Here is a 24,295-nt window from a genome sequence, read left to right on the forward strand (position 1 = left end):
TTACGTACCAAACGTTCTCACAAATTCTCGTATTTTACGCGTTTGTTTCTCTTTTATACGCTCGATCAAACACCTATCTATTATCTTTCATCCCATTATCAAACATTCCACTGCAATTTATGAAACTTAGAACAATCCTTTTGGCCTAAAAAGATCTAGAAAATCTATTAATATATCTTTCTAAATATGATATCGTCTTACGGAAGAAAATTCTCAAAAAAAAAAAAAAAGCAATACTCAATTACATTCGGCTAGCCACGAAGCCTATTTTTCCTACGATTCGCAACTTTCTCGAAACTGAGAGAGGGGGCAGAAGGATAAGTTTGAGACCGGCCAGTGTCACTGTCCTGGCCCGAAAAGAAACTGATTAGTGTCCGTGGTACGCTAGTCGAACGGCAAATATTTGGACGTTTCTCTTTTCCTTCGTTTCACGACCGTTTCTGTAGACCGGTATCCATGACGACGTGGCCTAAGAGATACGTCGGAGCGAACGACGCGGGTAGAGAGGGGGGGAGGAGGCAGAACAGAGACGGAGAGACGAAGTGTGCACCGGGCCCGACGAACGTCCGGCAAATATTTGCATAGCGCGGCGCGGGTTTGCGGAAAACCAGTGTGCCGCCGACCGGATGGACGTGTTCGAAAAGAATATCTCTGTACAGGGCGCGTATAAGGTGATCCAAAAAAAGGCCAGGTCTCGCGATAAGAATAGAATAAAACGAGATATAAAGCAGATAAAATTGCAATTAACGCGTGTCTATTAAGATTAATTCCTAAGAGAGAAAGAGAGAGATATGGATCGTTTCAATTTTTTTATTATATTATAATAATGTAATCGTCTCACGGTTAAGGATCAGAAATGTAGATTATGAGAGAATTACTCGGATAGAATTTTCTTCGGATGGATCTGTAGCGGAGACGAACAACAAATAATTGGAAAATCGTGAGAGTATCGGTTGGGGAGATATCTCTAAAAAAGATGTTGAAAAAGCGGTATTCTCTTCGTCGTTAAAGATTGTGAAATGGGGGAGGATGCAAGCAGGAAGAAAATCCCTGGGATATTTCGCTTCGAGGAATCATTGACCGTAAAAAGATTTCCACTCGGCGAGTATTAGAGGTGTTATGGATGAGAATCCGTTTTGAATAGTGTGCTGAATTCATTTAACTATCGACACGTGCTGGTAAAACATTTCCTCACAACCATTTATTTTTGACGCGAGTCTATGTTTATGTAAGCGGCGTATATGGATATATATGCAAAATTATTTGTTGCGTCGAACAATTTGAAGAGGGAAAGCCAGTTGACGAAGTTAAACAAAATTTAATACGCTTTACGAAGGAGCATTAAAAAATGTTACGTACGTACGTATACACGCGCGCGTAATATATTTTAATAACAGAATTTGTCAGATGTTGTCACAACTCAAACACAGCCGTAAGAAAACCGCATTAATTGTATTGTAAAACAATTAAAATTTCGATTAAAATAATTGTTTTTTTTCTTTTCTTTTTACGATAAATATTACTTATTAAATTTGTTTTCGAAACGTATAAAGTTTTTCATTTTTTTTTTTTTTCCAAACGCCTTATATATTTAATAACTTGGCAGTTTGAGGATAAATTTTATTACTGGTTAAATATATATCAACATAAGAATTGCATTACAATAACCACGATATCTAAAATAACGTTTTAAAAGTTCTCAAAAGCATTGTCATAAAACGTCGGGAATAAATTAACCGCTACTTTAACTCGAAATAACAATTCGCAATTCTAATACGTCATCGAATAATAGTCGAGAACGAGCATTGTGTGCTAAAAAAAAAAAAAAAATGTGATATATTTATCGCCAATGTTCGTGGTAGTATCTCATAAACGGTTGATTACTATCTTATGTTATTCAGTACTTTAAATTCTCTTCGAAACATGCCATAAAACGGCATTTTATTAAAACCATAACAGTAAATTTAAAATCCTCGCGATTTAATGATCAGAAAAATTTCCCGTCGGATTTATCAATTACCTCGCAACGTTTTATCGCACGTAGCCGATCGATAATTCGATTCGAAATCAAATTATCGCATCTCTCTCTCTCTCTCTCGTAAGATTAGAATTAATAACGGAAATAATAATAAATAAATCGTTAGAGAAAAGAAGAATTCTCTAAAAATTAAAACCTTTCTTCCCGAAAATTGCCTCTCCAATCTAATTAATTCGATTTCCATTCCTTAAAAATTTGCCGCATCTTCTGCTCCCATCTTCCCGTCCACAATTTACAACGTAATAAAGACAATAACGAGAAAGAAAAAGAAAATAACACGTTACATCGGGTATTATGTACAACGTGCTGTTGAACAACGAATGAATGAGTCACCGCGAGCGATTCCATTCGACCTTCTTTGGAATCGTGTTTCCGAATCAGCGATAGAGGCCGTGGCATTTTTTCGCGGCGTCGATGCCTGGAGTGGATAATAACCCCCCGCGGTGAGAAATTACAGAGTCCCAAAGCGCCAGGATTAAAGGACAAAAAAATCAGGGGACGAGAAAGAGAGAGGGAGAGAAAAAGAAGAGAAAGGGTCGAATCGTACAGCGATCGTGGATTATACCACGGTATTGCAGATCCGCGCGTGCATGAGCGCGAATGGTGTGCGTGCCTCGCTCGAGCAACGATAAGTAATACCATGGAGCCGATTGTAGGGTTTGGAGAGAAAGAGAGAGACAGAAGTAGAGATAGACATAGAGAAAGAGAGAGAGAGAGAGAGAGAGAGAGAGAGAGGGGGGCAATTTTACAGGGATGAAAAGATGAGGAGGGAAGGAAGAGGCGAGGAGAGAAATGTCCGCAGTCACGGAAGAGGAGTCATGGAAACGCGAAATGCCCCGTGATGCAGCGGAGGCCAACACAGGAGCAAGCGCGCACAGGCCTAAAGAGGGGGGAACACGACAAACTGCCAAGCCTAATGCCAATTAGTGCCATTCTCCTGTACGAGCAGGTCCGAGGGGACTTGAAGAGGCTTCCTCGGACTTTCTTTTTCCCCTCTATTCCCACCTTCCACCGGCCGAGGTTTACAAAGCGGTTAGGCGTATTTATCGCGCTTATATACATTCGCAACGTGTACACAGAGGCGAGGAGGCGTGTGTATATATATATATACGCGGTACGACGCCGTACGTTATACGTGTGCGTCCTTTACGCCACGGTATCCATAGCTCCTTGCCAAGTGCCTGCACGCATTATTCGTGGCGAACGTGCACGAAATACTCATGTACTCGCGCATTCCGCTCGACAGACGGCGGATCGCATATACGCATGCGACCTTCGCGTAATAATACGCGCGTGTACGCGAGAACTCCTTCCTTTCCCCCCTCCCTTTTCTTCTCGAAGGGATAGGGGGTTCGATTTATAAAGCCGTGACTAACGAGCCGTGAAAATCGCGAGCGGTCCTCCGTATCGAATGCTCTCTCTCTCTCTCTCTCTCTCTCTCTCTCTCTCTCTCTCTCTCTCTCTCTCTCTTGCCACGAGGAAATTATTAGTGACGCGAATCCGGTTAATTGCACGTGTAATCAACCGTACCATCGATTATCGTAACCATAAATGTTATGAATAATTAAGATTGCGCGATAAATAATGATAAAAGCGTCGTCGGATGGAGGAACGGAGGAGGAGAGACCTTTACGGTCCCGAACGAGGGAGGACGTATAATTACCCATTTACCAAAAAAGGGGTGGGCGAGGATATATATATATACGCGTATATATCCTCCCCCTCCCCGGTAGCCCCGGATCGGAAATGGCCGGCGTTTAACGAGTCCCTTCGACTCCTCGTCGCCGTGTCCTCCTCGCCGAGGAAAGGAATCTCTGGTCTCTCTTCCCCGATCTACCACTTAATCGCGAGCGGTTAAACAGTGGAATCGATTCAGCTTTGGACGATTAACCCCCCACGGGCGGGGTGAAACGATCTGGGGAGAATAAACTGGCGGAACCTGGATTGCCCGTGCGGAGCGGGAGAGGAGGCTCGCTCTCCTTTCGAAAGAGTTAAAAGGGAGGAGGGAGTGAGAAAGATGTGGTGGAGGTAATTCGAGAGTTATTTAAACGACCGTGGAACGAGGGAGAGAGGTAGGCGGGGAGGGGAGGGGAGGGTCGTGAAGTTCCATTCCGCTTGCAGAAACGCATGCAGACGTAAACACAATCGCCCCGGCACAATGGATTATGTTCCGAACACTCGAGGAACCCTCGTACCAGCTTCGTTCGTCGAGACGGGCCAGTGTCTGAGAAAGTGCAGGGAAGACGGGACCGAGCTCTCTCTCTCTCTCTCTCTCTCTCTCTCTCCCTTCCATCTCACCTCTCCCCCCTCGTGCAGGGCTATCTATGGAGGGCACGGTCGAAAGATAAATAATTTTGCCTGAAAAGCGTTGCCGGAAGACAAACAGACAAAGACACGATGTCTCGAACGAACGAACGAACGAACGAACGATGAAAGAAAAGAGCCATACGGTGGTTGGCCCCATACCGCGAGAGTTAAGTTAACCACCGCGACAAATACCGCAAAACAAATTTACTCGATAAGAAATGTTTATTGGCCTTGGGGGGAGGGGACGATATCACGTTATTTCTGCGACGTTTATTTTAAAATTAAATGGGAGGGGAAAAAAAATACGAGCATCTCGATCATCGTTCTACCGGAAATATTCGTATTCTATTATATCGTTGATATAAGAGACGTGTATAGGGAGGGGGGGATTTCACGAATTAATCAATGTGAACGATTTCTAGCCCCTTGTTGCTAGAATGGCATTTATAAGAGGAGGGTTCTTCTCTGTGAATTCATAAATTATAAAAAGGAGGGGAGGGGAGGGGGGCGATACTCGAAACGTCGGAGCCTTCTTCTGTAATGGATACCTCCTCGCAAGGGAATCACGCGTAAGGAAATGATTGTAAAGCAATACGGAAGGAACGACTTCTTATTGTGAGATTTCTCGAGTAGGATGTTCCTTGTTGAAACAGAAGACGGAACCAGAAGGGTGGCAAAGTAACCACGAGGGGTCCATGGATAAAGCACTCTATACACAGCTCTCTCTCTCTCTCTCTCTCTCTCTTTCTCCTAGTCGTCTCCTTTGCTCTCCCCGTGGACCAATTTACGGCACCCCGAGGACTCGGGTATTACGCTTCACGCTTGGGGGTTCGTTCCTGGCCATTGTTGTGCCAGTCAGGGGATTATTTCGGCAAGGACGAGGGATGCTTTCCCAGTTGCAGTCGTTTCCCTCGGTTACCTATCCCTCCCCCCCTCCCCTATCCTTCCTCAGATTATACGTTCCCTCGAGCACCTGCATCCGAGCTAAACCGTCCCGTCCGATCTCACTTTTCTCTCCTTCTCTTTTCTTTTTCCAAAGCGAGAAAGAAGAAGAAGAAGAAAAAAAAAAAGTGGAAAAAGAAACCGAGAAAGATCCAACCGAGGCTATCTTCGCCGATTAATTCGCCTCTGATATCGAAAAGAAAACCATTTAACGTAATAAGCTACTACTTCACTTCGGAGAGTTCAGACCTCTGTATATATCTCTCTCTCTCTCTTTCTTTCTCTCCCCCGAATCCAGTCGACGATCGAGAGACCCATTAAAAACTCTTACAAATAGCAATTATAAACGGGAAGCCGGCGATAAAGAGCGTTCGTCCATTTAATTATCTCAGTCTTATTGAAGAGGAAACTAGGCGAGCGTGCACGGGCAAATCAAATCGTTTTATCGGTATCCGTTCCATGAACCTTAACACAGTACGATTCGACGAGACGGGTGGGTATCGTTTTTTTCTTCTTCTTTTTAACGTTCTCCAAAAAGTTTTTTATCGGAATCAGTCCGCCCTCCGATTCTCTCTATCTCTTTTTCCCCGCTCCTCCTTCCTTCCTCCACTTTCCCACTCCCCTCCTTTCGTTTTTTTTTTATTTCGATACCAACGCCTTCTTTCGATATCCCAACGTTCCCTTTTTATCGACAAGATTTTTTACAGCCGTCACGTACACCATCACGGGTTCCGTAGTACCAGTGGTAACAACGAGAGCGACAGACGTAAGTGAATCTCGAGGGCGTCGGTTCAGAGAGTCGACAATGGAACAGACAATATGTCGCGTCGCATAGGCATGCGAAGCAATACGGGGAAAGCCAATACGCGCGTCCCAGGTGCCGAATAAACTGTTATAGGAGGATACAATTTGGCCGTACTACATGGAGTTTGGTCGGCCGGTCTTTCGCCGATACAGTAGGTCGCGCGAAACGATTTTTCCGGTCGTCGCGTTCGTTCAGCTCGTGTAATTGTATCAACGGGCAAACGCACAGATGTGTAGCCGGAGTCAACGTTTCAATCGGGCTTGTACAATCGAGTATAGGGTACGCGTAAAAAAAACGAGGCCGACGAGAGAGAGAGAGAGAGAGAGAGAGAGAGAGAGAGAGAGAGGGAGAGAATAAAGAAACAAATTTAAAAAAGAATATAAGAGTAATAATGCCAGGCCGTGGAACGAAGCAAAACGTGGAAATTAAAACAATCGGTTCCTTCCCCTATCTCCCTTCTCCCCTATCTCCCTTCCTCTTTCACCGTGGTAAACAAGAAGCAGCAGCGTGTAATTACCGCGAGATCGCGATTCCACTCGGCCAGGAAACGTATAATGGGAGTATAATGCGTGAAATTTACCGGGCGCATCAGCATAATGGACGACGTGACGCTCAAGATATCACTGTGATTCCATATTTCCGTGCCGACAGCGCAACTCGATTCGCCTCGGCTCGCATGTCCCGCAACGGCGTGCCTCGAACAACGCATTACCATGTGCAGCGTGGCGTCGAACGGCTTCGAAGCTTAAAATCGGCCTGATTATCATTCCACGCTGCTTACAAAACGTTTTCCCCTCCCCCACTCTCGTCCGACTCGAATGTCTTTGTTTGCTTCGTGAAATTCGAGCATGTAGTTTGCGTATATTTTTCGTATATACGATAAAAAGAAGGAGGAGAGAAAAAAAAACGAAAGAAGCGAAATAAAAATAAATGAGAAAAAACAAAAGAGAGAGAGAGAGAAAAAGAGAGAGAGAAAAAAAGAGAAAACATTCGATGATATCGCGTATTCGATTTCATCGAGTTTTCAAAAGTTTTTTCAGCTGTGCACGCAGTGAACCGCGTTTACAGAAGCGTCGAGGCAAACGGGCCGATTAAACGCATCAATATTTACCGAATCAGGGCCTGTCGCGAGCGCGTACCACGGTTTACAGAAGGTTATGTTCACCTATAATACAGTGTGTAATACGCGAGTGTTTCATCACCAATGCTCGACTCCCCTTTTTTCTTGCGTGTGGAAGAGGCAACTATGTCTTTCAACCTTTTCTATCCAACTCCCCCCCCTTCGCTTCTTCACGGCACTCGACACAGAGCCACCTTTTTTCCACAACATTGTCACCGCCTTTCGAGGGACAGCCTCGACTCTTTTTTACCGGAGCTGTTTTCTCTCTCCCTCCTCCCCCTCCTTTTTTCCCCTCTTTGTTCGTTCTCGTTCCGCTCCATCTCTGTCTATCCGCCGCATTTCTCGCCTTCCTTTCCCCCTCCCCCCCGCTGCTCACCACGTGCTACAATATCGCCGGGCCGCATCCGGTGTAACGCCTGTTATTAGGGATGGGCCAGATGAAGCTTTCATTATTCTATCCAAGAGGGTCTCCCTTTCCATCCGACAACACACCGTTATAATACAAAGTAATGGCTGATTTTTTGCTTTCGCCTCTAATTATTATGATTATCGGGGACGAGGGCAGATATAATGGCAACGGTGAATGATGTAATTTTTCCCTGGCCGAGCACACGTTGCTGTTACGTCTCCGCGTCAACCCTAAACGCGAAAATATCGTGTCCGCCGGTGCTGCCTAACACGCATGCCCGCGCGTTTAATCGCGTTGAACGATGACGTCCACACGCCGGTGGATCATCGTCATCGTCGGAATAAATGCAATAAATATATCGCGTACATTTTCGTCACGCTGTTTCGGCTTTCCATCCTCTTCCAACCGTTTATAACATCCTGTTCATCGACCGGCAAGAATTTCAGTGACTAAACTCGCCGTGAAACTATGCTTCCACGATGCGAATGTACACACGCGGCGCGCACAATCTCAACCAATCTTGTGCATCGTTGCGGTTACGTACGAAAAGCGAGACGGTTTAATCATAACGGATATTAAAGAGGCCAGATGTTAGAAATTTATAACGGAAGAGAAAAAAAATATTCTTGCGTATAATAATCGATTCATGGATCTTCGTCTTCGATTCACGGATCAATAGGCTGCACAGCCTATCGAAACGGTTTTTACACGGTTAACCTCGAATTCGTGACAGGGTTTGCGGCCGCGCGCGCAAACACGCTCTTACCGCGGACCGATATCTCGAAATCTCGAAACGAGTCGGGGAGGTTATACACGTATATGTATGCGCGCACTCCCAAAGGCACGTGTATCTGACACGTATACAGCATATACATGTAACGTACGCGCGGAACCATGATAAATGTGTATACCGGGACGCACGTGACCGCATCAACGGCGACGAATGAGGCGCGCGAAGAAACTATCGGTTCGGATCGGTATTATCACCGAGTGTTCGACCAAGATTGCTCTTTCCATTTCGTTCAGGAAAATGTTTTGACGCGAGTTAATCGTGTCCCTTGTATAATACGGGTGTAACAACGGGTCTCGTTCCGTAATTGGCTGGTACGCGTTTGTAAAAATTCGAATGGTTAGAATTAGTAATCGGATCGACGACGATCGTCGAAAGGTGTTACACTGGTTTCTACGCCGCTGAACGTGATCGGAATCGCGCGCAGTACGCGCAACGCCGTACACGTGAAACTCGAGTTTCAAGTAGCACGAGTTCGCCTTACGAGGTACATATCGTTCAGACCGCGTATAATAAAGGCGTAACGCATCGAAAATAGCGCCTTGGGAACGTTTTCGAGAAATTATAACGATAACGAACTACGATAATCTACCACGTTATTCCATTTGTGAAATTTCATAACGTTCAATAACATAGAACGCGATAAAAAGTGAAAAATTTAAGAAATCAACGAAATAAGAAGGATATATAAAGTTTGGAAAGAATAGATTACTCACCGGATGCCTGGCAGCAGCGGCAGCAGCTACAGCAGCAGCGTTGATTCCAGCACTAGGATACATTTTTTTTCTCTGGTTTCAAAACAGTAAAAAATACAAACACCGTGTCCTCGGATCACGTATGCTTCATGTCACGCGGAACACCAATGATAACAAATAACAACAACAACGATAAACTAAAAACACCACGATTCAAATCGCCCGCGTGGGCTACGAGGACGAGCGACCTTTAGGACGATTCTGTTCGCGGTTCTGTCGATATGATTCAATTAAGAAGGTCCCCGCCTCGGATACACGACGATGATCCATCGGTGCATTTGCCATCCACCACTACCGCATTCTCATCCGTAATTTGTAACTCCACGATATTGAATGATAACTACTCGTGTCACCATTTATTTCGACCGCCTTCTACGTTCATCGAGGTTAAACGTGTCGCCGACGCCACGAAGAATCCCGCACGGAGAGCGTGGCGTGCCCTTTATACGGTCGGTAAAACAGAGCGAGAAACGCGTTAAGAATAATCGGAGAAAGCTTCTTCTTCCATCGGATTAAACGAAAGAAGAGAAACTATTTTTCCTTTCTTCCTATCCACGATTTCACATCCTCAATGTGGAAACACCATCACACAAAGACACTGCACTCGGTTGTTTACGACCTAAACAGTAACTCGCCGCCACTTTGAGGTTAAGTTTACCAACACTAGCACGCACACGTCTTTCCGTTAATACGCGAGAAAACTTTTTGACACCGATACAGCACGTTTGGCAATTAAAAAGCCGAAAGAACAAAAAGAAAATTGAACGAAACTGACGTACGCAACGTGAAAGCAAACACGAAACGTTAAACGCACAGACGCAACAAGAACAATCCTCTCTCCACAACGGCCTCAGAGCGACTGATGGACGAGTAAGTGGTGGGGATGGTATCCCCTCCGAAGCAATCTTTCCCTTCCCCCACTCTGGCAGGCCGTTACTCCACAGTTAAACCCGCCAAGCACCCCCTCGAATGTCTCTCCTCGTTCTCGACGCTCGTATTAACCGGCGCGATAGCTCCTTCACAATTAAGTCGCGTTACGTAAGGGTCTCGAAAAGGCGAGCACGAAAATCACGGCTCGTTAAAACGTCGGTACGTCCTCCTTCTTTCTCTCTCTTTCTCTCTCTTTTTCTCTTCTCCCTTTCTCGCTTTTTGTTTTCTGGCACTCTCTATTTCATAGCACCTGTCGTCTCTATCGTATACTTAATCTGTTTTATCGGCCAACGACGAGGCACAGATACGTCCATCGTGATTTCGGCGCACTGCTGACGCGATGAGTGATCTGACTATAGCTTTAGGGCCGTTTTAGTTGACCGTAATTAATCGGGTTTCAAATGAACAGTTATATTCGCGTTAAGCACGGCGCAATCGAACAATATACATCGATTCTATTATGTACATGACAACGTGATATGTTTGTTCTGTCCCTCTCGATTCTCTCTCTCTTTTGCTCCTCTTTAAAGTTTTCTCGCTCTATCTCTCTATCTATGAATTATTTTAATGACAGCATTTTTTTCACATTATGTCGACGTTGTGAAATTTTATGCCAGCGTCTACTATTTCTGTATTAATGAAAGATGATTCAACGTGCTCATTTATCAATGTTGATTACGTTCGTTTTTTTCCATTCCACCAATGCTATTATCGCTGATACCGCAGTTAACGAGTGTGTGCAAATAATATTTGTCGACTACATCATTCAACCACCTTTGGAATCTAGACAATTCAAAGTATCAATCTCATGAACGCAATGACTAAGGGAACGCACAATTCTCGGAATACTTTTTTCGTATTCCTGCTGCTGCTGCTGCTGCTGCTGTTTCTGCTCCTCCATTATCTTTACCGACCGGTGCTTCGGTCTAACAGATACAATTGAGAAAGATACATCGTTAGCCCGTGGGCGATATCGTATACTCGAATCGTGTATTCTGTTGGTGTACGGGTCCGACGATTTTTGCAAGTTGAAGCACGAAGACTGGAAGCCTCGAAAGTTTTCGGTCCCGCAGATACGGTCGAATAAACGAGAGGACAGGGCGCGGTACACGGCGTGCCATGCATACGCGTAGGTATTAGTTGCTTCTCTCAGTTCACTCAGCGTGTGCAAACAAATCGAAAGTTTTTCGCAAAATGGCCGTCACCAGGCTGACACGGATGTCCGCATAAACTCTCTCTTTCTCTCTCTCTCTCTTTCTCTTCCCCCTTCTCTCTTTCTCCCGCCCTTCTCTCTTTTCCCGTGCTCTCTCAACTGGCCGCCGACTGGCTGCCTCTCTCGCCACTCGTGATTTCCCTCACTTCCCACACCACCACAAATATGGCGCCTCCACCCGTTTTCCCAACCCCTACAACGTGCCTCTATAAAGTGAGAGCAACGGAGAAAGAGGGAAAGAGAGCGTAAAAGAGAGAGGGAAAGAGAGAGAGAGAGAGAGATCGCGAGGTATGGATAGAGTACATACACGCTCAACCAATGCGATTGTGTCCGAGTATCCGTGTGTAGCGAGTACGATCCTATGCGTGTGGCAAGGGGGTGCCCCTATGTGAATATCGCGCAGCACACAGTCCCAAGCAGTTTCCTACTTGATTGCCGCTATCGTCCGCTCGCTTCGTAAAGGAACTGCTCCACGCGGACTGTCTGTGACGCCTCGACCAACCAGAACGCGTCTAGCCACTACTTCGCCAATCGACAGACAGCCAGCCCCACCGTGCGACTCGGCTGCCGCAAAGAGTCGAATGAAAGCGCGACCTCGGCCAATGAGAACGAAACTTTTTGAATTGACGCTCGTACGTTAGATCCGCGCGGATCGTTGCTCGAGCCCCACGGATGTTCCTATACGGAATGAAGGTGCTACGCGAAGCCGCAGCGAAACATGAAAAATAGGGGGCTACATGAGGAAAAACACGGACCGGGTAGGAAGGAGGAGGGCTCTGTGGGATGGATCCTACGAACCGAGACACCAAAGGCTGGCGCAGTCGTGGTTGTGTGGGGCAGCCAAGAAGGAGGGATGTCGAGGATAGAGGCCGAGGATGAGAATGGAAAAGTAACATAACGAAACGTCGATCCCATTACCTGGAGCTCTCTCGCCCTGCCGCCACCGTGCACCGAGCCCTGCTTTCGACCCTTAATCCAAAGGAGGATTAGAAAACCCCATTGTCATGCTTCGCGGAACGCGGGATGGGATATATACATACATATGTACAGAATAGCACTCCGCACAATTTCTCCCTTCCCCCTGCTTCTCCACTCCGCCTTTCGCTTTGCACACAACGGAGGCGGTGGTGCAGGACCCTCCTAATGAAATAAATACGTGACGTGCCGTGCTAGTGACGATACGATGGTAGTTCTGTTTATCGCCAACCATGAACTTTTTGCACGATGCACAGAAACGCTCAACCCCCCCACCTCTAGCTCGACTACTCTCGTTTTACCGTTTTCCTTCCTTCTTCCGTCTCGTTCTAACTCTGTTCCGTCTGGTTCGCTCGCTCTTTATCTTCGTTCCACGGGGCGAAGAAGGAATATAAGGCAGTGCTGTGGAGTGTTGGCGAAGCTGTCGGTCGCGCTTGGTCGGCTGCGGTTTATGCGGAGCCGCCTTGCCTGCCGCCTGCCGCAGCCGGTTTGCGTGTTCGCCCGTGTTCGCTCGGTGGATACGTGTCCTCGGTGCGGCTCGGTGCTCACCGAACGACCATGGACGCGCTCAGCTACGGAGAGTAAAGAGGAGAGATCGAGGGAGAAAGGGTGAAGAAAGGAGAGAGATGAAGGCAATGAATGGGAGCGAGACGGACGTATACGACGAAATGCGAGGGTGAGGGAGACGGCAGCAGGCGGCAGAACCAGTCGCTGCGGTCGTCGCGGTTAACCGCGCCGGTGCTCTCAACCCACGGCGACCTCGGTAACCGCACGAAGAATACTGTCTCTCTTCTACGATGCTACCAAGCTCTATTGCCAACTCAGAAGGTGCTAGCTTATTTCTTTAATCTGATTTGCTCAAATTATATTTATCTCTTAAAATTAAGAAAAGTAAATTTTTCTTATTTAATATATATAACACGTTTATCGTTTCTCACGTAAATTTTGATCGGTATATAATATATTTATCCGTCAGATTACATCTACTAATGAATGGTAGTGGTAATTCGTGTACAAATAAGAAACAGACAACTACTTCATGATCTATAATCATGATCATTGTATCCCTTGTGAAAGCAGTCGTTCGCCGCAATGTAAATATTACTTTGGCCGCTACTTCTATTTGTAGCCGTCGGTACGCGAGAATTTCCTGCTCGGAAAATCGCCGGGGAAAACTCGAGGAGTTGGTTTAATTAATTATAATTGGCTGAGTGCATTGGGCAACCGCCTCTTCTCTGACCAACGTCCACTTCATCCGCCGCCACGGGAGAGGGAGAGATCTAAGAGCTCGACTTCTGCTTGAATGAGAGTACGTACGTCTCGCCAGGTTGAAGAGGATTTGCGAGGATGATCGAGCGCTGCGGGCTGGCCATTAAATATATTTGAAAGAGGCATACCGTTTCAAACGGATCTCCGAAATAATTGAACGTCGAATGGCTGCTAATAACGTGCAATTTGTATATCGGGCAAACATCGATCAACCCGAGTAGCCCCGACGAGACAAAAATATTAATCACATTTATTAATTATGGAGGAAATTGAAGGATTGAGAGCATCAAGATATACTTTTAATTTTATTTCCCTCCACGTGTACACGGGCCTGTCGATTCGTGTAAATCGAAATCAATGAACGAAATCGATATTATCGATCGAGTAACATGACACAACATGCTTCGATGTATAACCTGTATATTCAAAAATTAAGGTTCTTGGAATAGAAAAAAAGAAGAATAACGTTCTCCGCTTTCTTCCACATGTTGTCCAACTCGATCTACAATACCCATGGATCGAATGTCTAAACGAAACACGAAGAGGTTAGAATCACCTCTCCCAACCGAGAATCGTTTCCGAGAAGTATTTAACAATGGGCCAATATTTGGTTGGAAAGAAAGAAAAAAAACGTCCTAAAAACTCTCGGAAACGGTCGATTACGCTCGTAATTGCAGCCAACGCTGCGCTAATTTTGCTAACCATGCAATTAGCGAGTTTATTTAAAAAGATCAAAATTAAAAATAACCGAAATAGTCGCAACGAGTAAAATTCGGAAAATTCGTCCTTCGAACAAAAGAACGGAAGGGAGAGAAAAAAACAGAGTATAGAGAGAAAAAAGGCCAAAAGGAAAGGAAAGAAAGAAGCAAAAAAAAAAAAAAAATGAAAAGCAAAAGAAAGAACGAATAGAAAGAAGCCGATAAAGGACGATGCTCGGTCTTTTGGCAAAATATCACGTTGCCACGAAACGAATCTAGCAGGCACACTCACGGCTGACAAATGTCTTCCGCGGTTCTGGCAGCGGCGTACCGTTATCCAAATTACAAATAACACACCGCCGTCGACGTTTTATCCAACGCCCGGAGACAAATTGCTCCCGACTTGGGATGGGTTGGCTCGAAATTATCCCCACCATATACCCGGCCATGGTGTAACCGCGCGTCGTGGACTTCGTTAATACCGGTAGTGGCTCGGCCCCTTGCTCGCCACACGGAATTAACACGGCGAAGTGTATTTATGGATCCGGCCCCGGCCAGGTAACCCGAGAAAGACCCTTGCCAGAGTTTTGCTTCTTCCCCCCATTCTCCCCTATTCTTTTCGCGTTTCCCTCTCTGACCAAGAGCGCTCGGTCGACCAATGGTCGTCGATCTTTCTCTCTCTCTCTCTCTCTCTCTCTCTCTCTCTCTCTCTCTCTCTCTCTCTCTTTCTCTTCACGAAGGAGGATTAATTAATGAGCCTGATCCAAGCATTACCCACTTTACAGAGCCGGTCCGTGGCCTTCGAACCTCGTGCACTGGCGTGGGAATGTCCCTGGCAATTTCAATTTCGTTAATTATCGCAAAATCCGCTTTTATTTGATGTAACGATCCGGTCTCGAGGCAACGTATTTGGTAATAACTTTCCCATTAAATCACCACGTTGCCTGTCCGCATACCTCCTCTCCCCTCTCTTTTTCTCTTCTTTCTCTTCACAATTCCAAACTGTGTGTGACCAAGAAGATCAAGAAAGTGTGGCCTTTTTTTTTTTTACCTGCGCGAAACTTTTTTCTCGCGTATCACACGTATTTCGCAGTTTTTTTTGTTCGAAACGATCGAAAGCGGTTTACGATTTATATATAGAAGGCATGGAGTATAACTTATTTGTACTTTCGCCGTTCATTTCGGTTGGCAAATAATAATTCTTAGCTGGCACCGGTTTAAAAAAAGAAAAAAAAAGAAAAAGAAAGGGAGGGGGGGAAAAAAAAACATTCTATCCAGAAGTTTCGTCTGGTCCTCTTGGTTGTTATCGTCGTCGTGGTAGTTTCTCTGTACGTCGAAGAATTATTGTTACGGGGATACGGTAATCAAATAACCATCACCCCTGCGCTCCACGCCATTGGCCCATATCCGCGCCGCACGGGACGTGATACACGTGTAGTCACGGCGTGTAACGCGTGCTCGAATATAGTGTTCTCGGTGTGCAACAGTGCGTTCGCCGAGTTGCGCTCTCGGAGTGCCGTATAATGCACATTTGTAAAGTTACACGGGCTTAACACAGGCGGCCAGGTATTTTTCACCGGTGCCTTAATTGAAACCTTTTGTCGGGGAAATAAAGTGTATCCTTGGTCGTCTCGTTGTGGATTAACAAAAAGAGCGGAAACAAAAAAAAAAAAAAAAGGGAAAAGAGAAGAGAAAAGGGAGGGGAGGGGAGGGGAAAGGTAAAAAGGAGGGAAGAAAGAGAGAGACAAGGAGAGAGAAGAATATTCGCGAGAAGAGGAACGGGCTGATGTGGAGTAGGGGGTGAGAGAGGGAGAAATTACGCCGCAATTTCAGTTTCAACAATACGGAGAAAGAGAAATTACGGTATAAATGGTGGAGTAAGACGCGGTGTTATTAAGAACGACACGTGGGGGAAGGGGTTCATTATTCCGGCGGGAATGGCAGCGAAAATTTTGCACGGCTCACTTAGCTTATTACTCGTTATTATCCATGGTCGTGGAAAAGGTATACGCGAAATAAAAGCTCCCCTCCACGATTCGCGGTGTATCGTCTTTTGTAATTTTACGGTTTCGTTGTCGAGGAGGGAGGAAGAAAGAGGGACGAAAAGAAGATTTTTAAAACTAATTTCTATCCTCGTGCGATACTTCCGTTCGTGTGTATATGACGCTTACACGCGAGCATACATACGTACGTTCTCTCTCTCTCTCTCTTTCTTTCTCGACCAAAAAAAGGGAGAAACGATAAGAAGAAAGAGAGAAAAAGAGAAAGAGGAGAGAAAAAGCGGGATCCGCGACAAGCGTAAAATCCACGGGCGTGCCTAGAAAATTCCTTTCCAAGCGGCTCCCCTTGCGGAAAACACTCCTTTCACACGTCGAACGGAAGTCGGGGTGCTCGGGCAGGAAAACGAATGGGCAGGTCATGGCGTTTGTACGGGCGCTCGTACTCGTAGGAAAAGGGAAGCGGGCGTCACGGGCTACGAGGCTGCGCAACCACGACGAAGACGGCGAGGACGGCGACGGTTGGCTGCGATACCACGACGGTAGTGGAGAGGCACGGCCTTGTCGACGAAGGGAATTTCGTCACGGCCGTCACGGTTCGCGCGAGGAAACGGCTAACAGAATTACACTCGGGGGCCGTGGAAGATTTTTAACGGTCGATTTACCGCCCGACACTCCACCACTAGCGCACTCCAATCCTCCACACTCCTCTCATTCGCCCCGTAACTACGGGGCAGGAGAGCAGTCGACATAGCGGGGACATTTAGAACGAGGCCTCACCCTTCGAGGCCAGTTAGCGTCCTTAAACCACCCCACTGCCGCTTCGCCCTGTCCTATCTGGTATTCGTTGTTTCGTCACGCCAGGGGGTCAAAACTGGCCGCAGATGTCGGCCATAAACCTCCCGGTATGGGGACAAACCTCCTCTCTCACCCTTGCCACCACGTCGTTCCGCCATTGTATCCCTCGTGCTGAATACACGCCCTTAAATAAATCCATCCACCGCCTCGGTGAAACCACCCCTCACGCTGTTGCTGTTGCCTTTGCTCGCTCCTCGCAAGCCAGATTAGGTCCCTGATCTTTGTTACGAGGGATCCTCTTCCCGTTTCTCCCTTCCTTCGTGCGCGTATGTGTGTGTGTGTATATATATACATACATACATACATATGTACATATATGTATACGCGTTAGGGCGCGAAGGGGAGATTCTACTACGATCCCGCTTGGTCGATCGTTGGTGGCCCTGGAAAAGAAGATGATCCAAGAGTGCGAAACGATATATATTGGGTGGGTATAATGACGGCGAGGGTAATAATGCGGATTGTGGGCGAGACAGGAGATGGATTTATAACGGGTGTATACGGTCGGATATCGGTTAATTTAATCGCCATACACTCGTTTAATTGCAATATACATTTATCCCTTGCGAACCAGTTCTCTCTTATTTTTCTTTTTTTTTTTTTTTTTTTTTTTCTCCCCCTCCGGTTTTTCGTGTTCTTCTCGCTGGATGGAGATCGAACGGTGTTCGCGTATGTACTTAACGTTTACGATATTTGCCAGCGAAATAGAGAATCGCAATAAAATCAATAACGCTTATCGCGAAATCGGTGCTCAAAGGTGTACAAGCAGTAGCATCGAGTTATTTGATACGATATTCGTTTAACGGGCCGACGTTGATCGATGTTGCAAGCTTATTCTGATATTACATCGAGCCTATATGTCGAGCCCCCTTTCTCCAATCTGCGCTCTGCATGAAATTAGGAATGTAATATCGATTAATAAGGTTATGTTTGTAATCCCGTATACGAATCCCGCATCCACTCTATCGCTTTTGTTTGTAAATCGTTCTTTGCCGGCCTCTTTTAACGGAACGAGCTTTTCACTCCCCTCTTACCCCCCCGATTGTCAGAATTGCGCAAAAAATTCGATCGAGCGATTTATTACTTGATTCTAACGTAAGAATGATAAAAAGTACGATTTGAAATAATTTGAAATCGAAGATCGATCATTAACAGATCCTGATCCATCTAAGCGTCCACCTAAGTGCTACGTGAACGAAGATCCGCCCGATCTCCCTAAGCCAACGCGTGCCCCGTGCTCGAGCCGAAACATCGTCGAACGCCTGGCTTATCCACGGGGGACTACGAGGAATTTAATCGAGATAGCGCTCGATCTTTTTACAAGCGGCCCGATTACCGAACAACGATGGAACTCGTGGCGTGTCGTCGACGAGGGGTCGCGCTCGGTTGTAAAAAAAAAATAAAAAAGGAAGAAAAAACGAAAAAAACGCCGACAACCGTCATATTTCAGCGGGTATCGAATCAACGTCGACGCGTCGTCAAACGCGCTTTATATAGCACGTGCTCGCGTGCGTATATGTACAAGCGCGCCTCCCTCCCTCCCCCCGAAGCCTGTTTCGATCGATCGATCTCGACGGCGTAACAGCCGTGACACGCTTCGAGATTCCACGATCTTTTACGACGAGGCGCGGCGTATCGTTAACGATCGCTCGTCGACGTTTAATTAGCCGGGGCTCGCGATTACGAGCATCGCGCAACAGGCCTCGAAGCGCAATTGCGACTGTAACGATCCATGCCCGAGGACCGTAAAAGGCGACCGCAGCGGCCGAGACGAGAAATCGCTTCTTCTTCGTCCGCGGCTTCTTCTCGCGCTCTCGTCCACCGGAGAGATATCCATCCCCCCCTCTTCCTTTCTTGGTCCTCTTGTTGGCCGTCGCTCGGGCCAACCCTCCTCGCTACGCGCTACGTAGCTTCGTCCGTCCATCCGTCCGTCCGTCCGTCCGTTCGTTCGTTGCCTCGCCGGATCGGCACGCACGAGGCGAATCGGCGAATTACGACGATTGAAATTCAATTCCGCGCGCGGCCGACCGGCTAATTAGACGCAGTTGCCGTATACCCGCGTCACCGTACTGCCGTGCCGTTCCTCGTGCGCACACCGATATCTCGCTTCCTCCTCGGTCGGCGTTATTTTCTGCGATTCTCCCTCCCCTTTCTTTCTCTCTCTCTCTTTCTCTCTCTCTCGTATCCGCCACGTGTTGCACCTCGCGCAATCGCCGCGGATACGGACCGTAAATGCCCTCGTCTCTTTGCTCGTTTCTCCAAAGCCGCATCCCTACGATGTATATATATATATATATATATATATATATATATATATATATGTATGTATGTATGTACGTGTGTGTGTTCGTCTGTCTCTGTTTCGGGAACGGGGCTGCGTGACGGTCTCCGTCTGGCCACCTACGTGCCTTGGGCTATATAAGGGGAGAAGTGCATTAAAGTCGATGGGCGGCGTGTAAAATCTGAGAAACGCGGAGGATCCTGGTTGGGTGTTAGCTAGCTGTTACATTTCAACCCCCGTACAGTTCCCGATTGTTTTATGACCGTCTTAATGGGCCGGCCCTCGGAACAGTGACTCGCTATTATCTACCTTGCACAACCGGTGGCCAACTTCGCCGCGATCCGCGGCGTCCGGTTGCGTGTTTTTGCTCGGCTCCCCTAAACGCCTGCCGAGTTCATCCGAGTTCCTCGTCACCTCGTCGGTTTTAAATTACGGGAAAATTGAGATTTTGTGCGTGACACGATATATATATATATATATATAAGGAATCGTATTTTTCTTTTTCTTTTTTAATGCCAATCGAACGAATCGTAAAATTCATTCGATAATTTCCCTTTTAATATCCTTAGAACGCTCCACAGAAGAAATCTTTCGAGAAATCGCGTTTCCTTGGCCCGAATAGCGCATCTCTCGACAATCTCTCCTCAATCTTCTTACATATATATCTATATATATATATATATATATATATATGTATATATACAAGGAATACCTTCCATTCCACGCCATAATACACATCCCTATTAACATACAGACATAGAAATTCTATCGAATCGCAACCGCATCGGCCAACAGCGTTATAATTGTTCCCCGAATCGTTCGATGCTTCCAGGAACAATATTCGCGGTTATTACACGGTGCGCGCGGGCGTGTGCATTATTACTCTTATCCGAATGCCTGGAACCGGGGGAGTACGGTTCGAACTGGCTTGTCGGCCCTCTACCACCTCCCGGATCAGGCTATCTCTCGGTAAACGAGGCGGACTTCATCGCCGCGAGATGGTAATCCGCTTTTCCTTTCGATCCGCCGCTATTGTGCCATCGGTACAAATACTTCTCGAATCATTATATATATATATATATATATATAGAAGCGAGAAAGATTATAAGCCACGAGGCCGCGGGCGGTATAAGCGGAGCGGGTATGATTAACGCGCTCGAGCGTGCGTGCCGAATAATTACTCATTTGCAGCGGCCGCGGCGCGTTGTACTAACCCGTTGCAGAGCCTCCCCCTTCCTTTCCTCACCGTATTACGACACGAAAATCTCGAAGCGTGCATCGACGATCCCCGACGATCGTTTATCGATCCTCTCGTTAAATTGCCCCCGTACCCGCGGCCCGTTGCCCGTCCACCCTCCCCCTCCCCCCTCCCGCCGCGATTCTGCATTATAACGCATGGTTGCGCGCAGACGCGCATGCATGCATAATTAAAAATTCGTGGCACCCACCCACCCACGGGTTTTTGTATGCCGAGCGGCGCCGGGCCGCGGACCGCGACGTCGATCGGCCGGGTGAAGCGATGATACCCGCCGAGTTGAGAGCGTGTTGGGAATAAATGGGGAGAGGAGATACAGAGAGAGAGAGAGAGAGAGAGAGAGAACAGAAAGAGAAATTAGCGAGGGATTCGTAATCGGATTCCTTTCCTGTTTTTTTCCCCCTCCCCCCTCTAGCCGTTGTTTTTCCTTTTATCTTTCTTTATTTTTTTCTTTTTTGCGATGCAAAATGGCGACGCGATGGCGAGCGCAAAAAAAAAAAAAAAAAAGAAAAAACTATCGGTCCACTCTGTCGGCGTTTACGCCCCTGCTGAATCATCGCGCTTGTATTATGTTAACGGGTGTACTCCATGGTTCGATGGCTCGGTTTAATTTCGGTGACACGCGGTATAATTTGCCTTGGTGGCGATTACACCTGCCGGCCGTTCAATGCTGGTCGTGATCGGGTGAGGAATTGCCGTGGCCGCGAGTTTTCCAAAGGAAACGCAACGCGCTTATCTCTTCCAGCCGTGCATTCCCCTCGCTACGTATCCATTTACGACTATTTGAATACCGTGGAAAGCATTCCTGGCCAATTACACGGGGCCGCGGCGGGGAGCTCGACAATGCTGTTCGGTTATCCAGTAGGTATCATTAGGCGAGCGCGTAATAAGTTCCGACGAGCGTTGCGTTGCCATACAAATCCCCGTGTCCCCGTTACAAGGATCGTGAGAAGAATACCACGGTTGACGCAGGTTTGAATTTAGACGTAGGTACGTGTACAGGCCCGTTCCGTGGCCACATTTTCCACGATGCACAGACGACGCACCGAATCACATTCGATCAACCTGCCGAGGATGCTTCGCGAGATTGCGGCGGGTGAAAATTGACCGCCAGGCATCGCGATCCCCCCCCTCTCCCCTTCCCCCTCCCTTCGGGACGTCACGAGACTCGCGTGTCGCTCGAGCATCCTGACGTTTGAACGAGCGAATAACGGATGAATTGAAAAATGTCGCGTGATATCGAGCGAAAAATTTATCCACCGTTTTTCGAACGATCGACTGGCTCTATCGGTCGATATCTGATTTCTTCTTTCCCTTTCTTCTTTTTCGAATACGTATGTGCATATATATATATGTTTGAGTACTTGGTACAATTGTAGGTATAGAATTATGGTTAGGTCTGATAGAAACGAATCGTAGAAATAGTCGAATACTTATGGCACGTCCGTGAAATAAGCAGTTATTTAAAAGAGAAAAAGAAAAGATTGGAATTTTTTAATAAATACACGTCCACGTAAAATATTTATAGAATATTCATTTCCACTAATGCTCAAGATTGTTTATGAAGGGGGGAAAAAAAAAAAGAAAAAAAGAAATCCTTCGTACCTCTTGACTCGTCGTAAATCGTCGTTTCATCGACAAAAATTTCCACTCGACAAATACTCCGCTCGCATCCGCGAAACAAGTATCCACGAAGGGGAAATATCTAAGGATTTCTTAGCCATCTTCCTTCGAGGCCTCGACGAAATTCATTTCGTGGTAAATGAGCGAGCACGGTAATTAACACTCGTAAAATTGTAATGGCCACCGCGGTAGGACTCGTGGAAACAAAGATAGGAAAACAACGACTTCGTTTCGTGGAACACCTTCGCGTGGATTCGCATTGATGCATCCCGCATAAAGCCAAGAGGAAAGGCGCGAGGCGCGTTTGTGACGGGGTGGTCATGGATCTCAAAATTGAAGATGTGAGTTATACACGCGAGTTATATATGCGTGCGGGAATGTGTAGTGACAAGCAGCGGGCTGGAGAGCCGGGGAACAGTTTTGTTTATTGGCTCTATTAAGAGCCGACCTCACGCTGGCACTAGCAGGGTGGCCAGGATGACATTCATCATGGTGAAAGTGGCGAGAACAATGTCACTATGTTTTAAGACGGACCGCATGGTGTTTTATGTCACTGAAGACGTTCTCCAAATGTATAATATTTACATTATAGAAAAAAAAAAAAAAAAAAAAGTAAAGAAGAAATCGACCTCTCCTGAAAATCGTATTGTTTCTCGTTTACTTTACTTTACTTTACTTTTTTCTTTCTTTTTTTCTTTTTTTTTTTTTCGTGAACGATATAACGTATAACGTATAAGAAACGTATATAAGAAACACGATACAAATTACACATATTCTTTGTCCAACCTTTGACAGAATCCGAAACTTTTTACATACAACGTTATACGTTGAAACAAAAACGTCTATATCTTATAGATAAACACATTATGAATATTAGTGTAATGCGTGTAGATTGGAATCAGAAAGGGAGCAAGAAATCTCCGGAAGACATCTCTCCTTCCCCCCTTTTTTCGATTTTTCGATGGCGCCTGTATCGTGACGTTTAATTAGCAAACAAGCTCGATCGAGTCCCGACTTTCTTCTCCTTCCTTCCCCCGGCTCGAGCCTTCTTTCCAGTCACGGCTATCATCCCCGTGGGCCTATTCCCCCCTTGCTTTTTTTCCTCGGTTTCCCATCGGTACGGTCTATTGTGTTATTATTATCCAGGCCTGCGTCGCAGCCTCGGGTCGACGGTGTTATTATTATCCACGAGCGCAGGAGGTCGTCCGTAACTATCGAAGACGGCCGGTGACTTAATAATACTTCGCTACGTTAGCCTAATGGAAGCTGCCAAGCGTGTAAGCCCACTAATTTATCGTCCTTTTTCTCTCCACCGCCCCACACACCCTCCTCCCCCTCGCCCCCTTTCTCTCATTGTTCAACTCGCCTCTTTCCCCCCCTCCCCATTATCTCTCACTCCTATCCGCAATCCATCTCCCTCGAATACGATCGTCGCCTCTCTTTCCATCCTCTTTACGCTATCCTCATCTTTTCTCTCTCTTTCTCTCTCTCTCTCTCTCTCTCCATCTTCGTCTCGTTTTTCATTCACAGACCGGTCGAACGAGCGAACGCGCCAGCACCACCCGCTACCGGTTCATAAAAGGCGCGTTAAGCAAATAAATAAATTCTGGCGGCGAGGATCGCGACGGTTGTAACGATTCGACCGTCGATCTTCCGAGGTGGAGAGGAGGATAACACGCGGTAGAAGGGTCGGTATTTTCCCTAACGTCGACTTTCATCGGGAATTTATAACGCTGCTGCTGCTGCTGCTTTCCTCGTAATCGGATTTACGCGATCCCGTGGAGAATATCCCGTCGTTCCCTCGTCGTTTCAGAACCCGCGTGCCGACCGAAGGGTGGATTCTCCTAGTCCCACGATTGATCCCTTTCGAGCCTGTTTACGCCGACCTCGATGATAAATTTCAGAGTAATGACGATTGGTTGGATGAGAGATATCGAATGAAAAATTGGGAAACAAGGATCGCCATCGAGATGTATACGAGAGAGAGAGAGAGAGAGAGAGAGAGAGAGAGAGAGAGAGAGAGAGAGAGA

General features: G+C 46.6%; 1 protein-coding gene across 3 annotated transcripts in view; it reads right to left on the reverse strand.

Annotated features, from left to right (window-relative positions):
- The window catches only part of LOC122719331 (protein groucho-like), a 126,426-nt gene extending 116,300 nt beyond the window's left edge, over positions 1 to 10,126 (reverse strand). For 2 of the 3 annotated variants that reach the window (XM_043945057.1, XM_043945055.1), the window contains exon 1: positions 9,128 to 10,123. In XM_043945057.1, coding sequence (XP_043800992.1) covers positions 9,128 to 9,190 — 63 coding nt within the window. In that variant the 5' untranslated portion in view covers positions 9,191 to 10,123. Of the gene's footprint in view, positions 1 to 9,127 lie in introns of all 3 variants that reach the window. The other variant, XM_043945056.1, reaches the window with a different exon arrangement.
- Positions 10,127 to 24,295: the final 14,169 nt, after the last annotated feature.

Source organism: Apis laboriosa, unplaced genomic scaffold (assembly GCF_014066325.1).
Source record: "Apis laboriosa isolate Shangri-la unplaced genomic scaffold, ASM1406632v1 scaffold74_cov149, whole genome shotgun sequence".
Classification (NCBI taxonomy): domain Eukaryota; kingdom Metazoa; phylum Arthropoda; class Insecta; order Hymenoptera; family Apidae; genus Apis; species Apis laboriosa.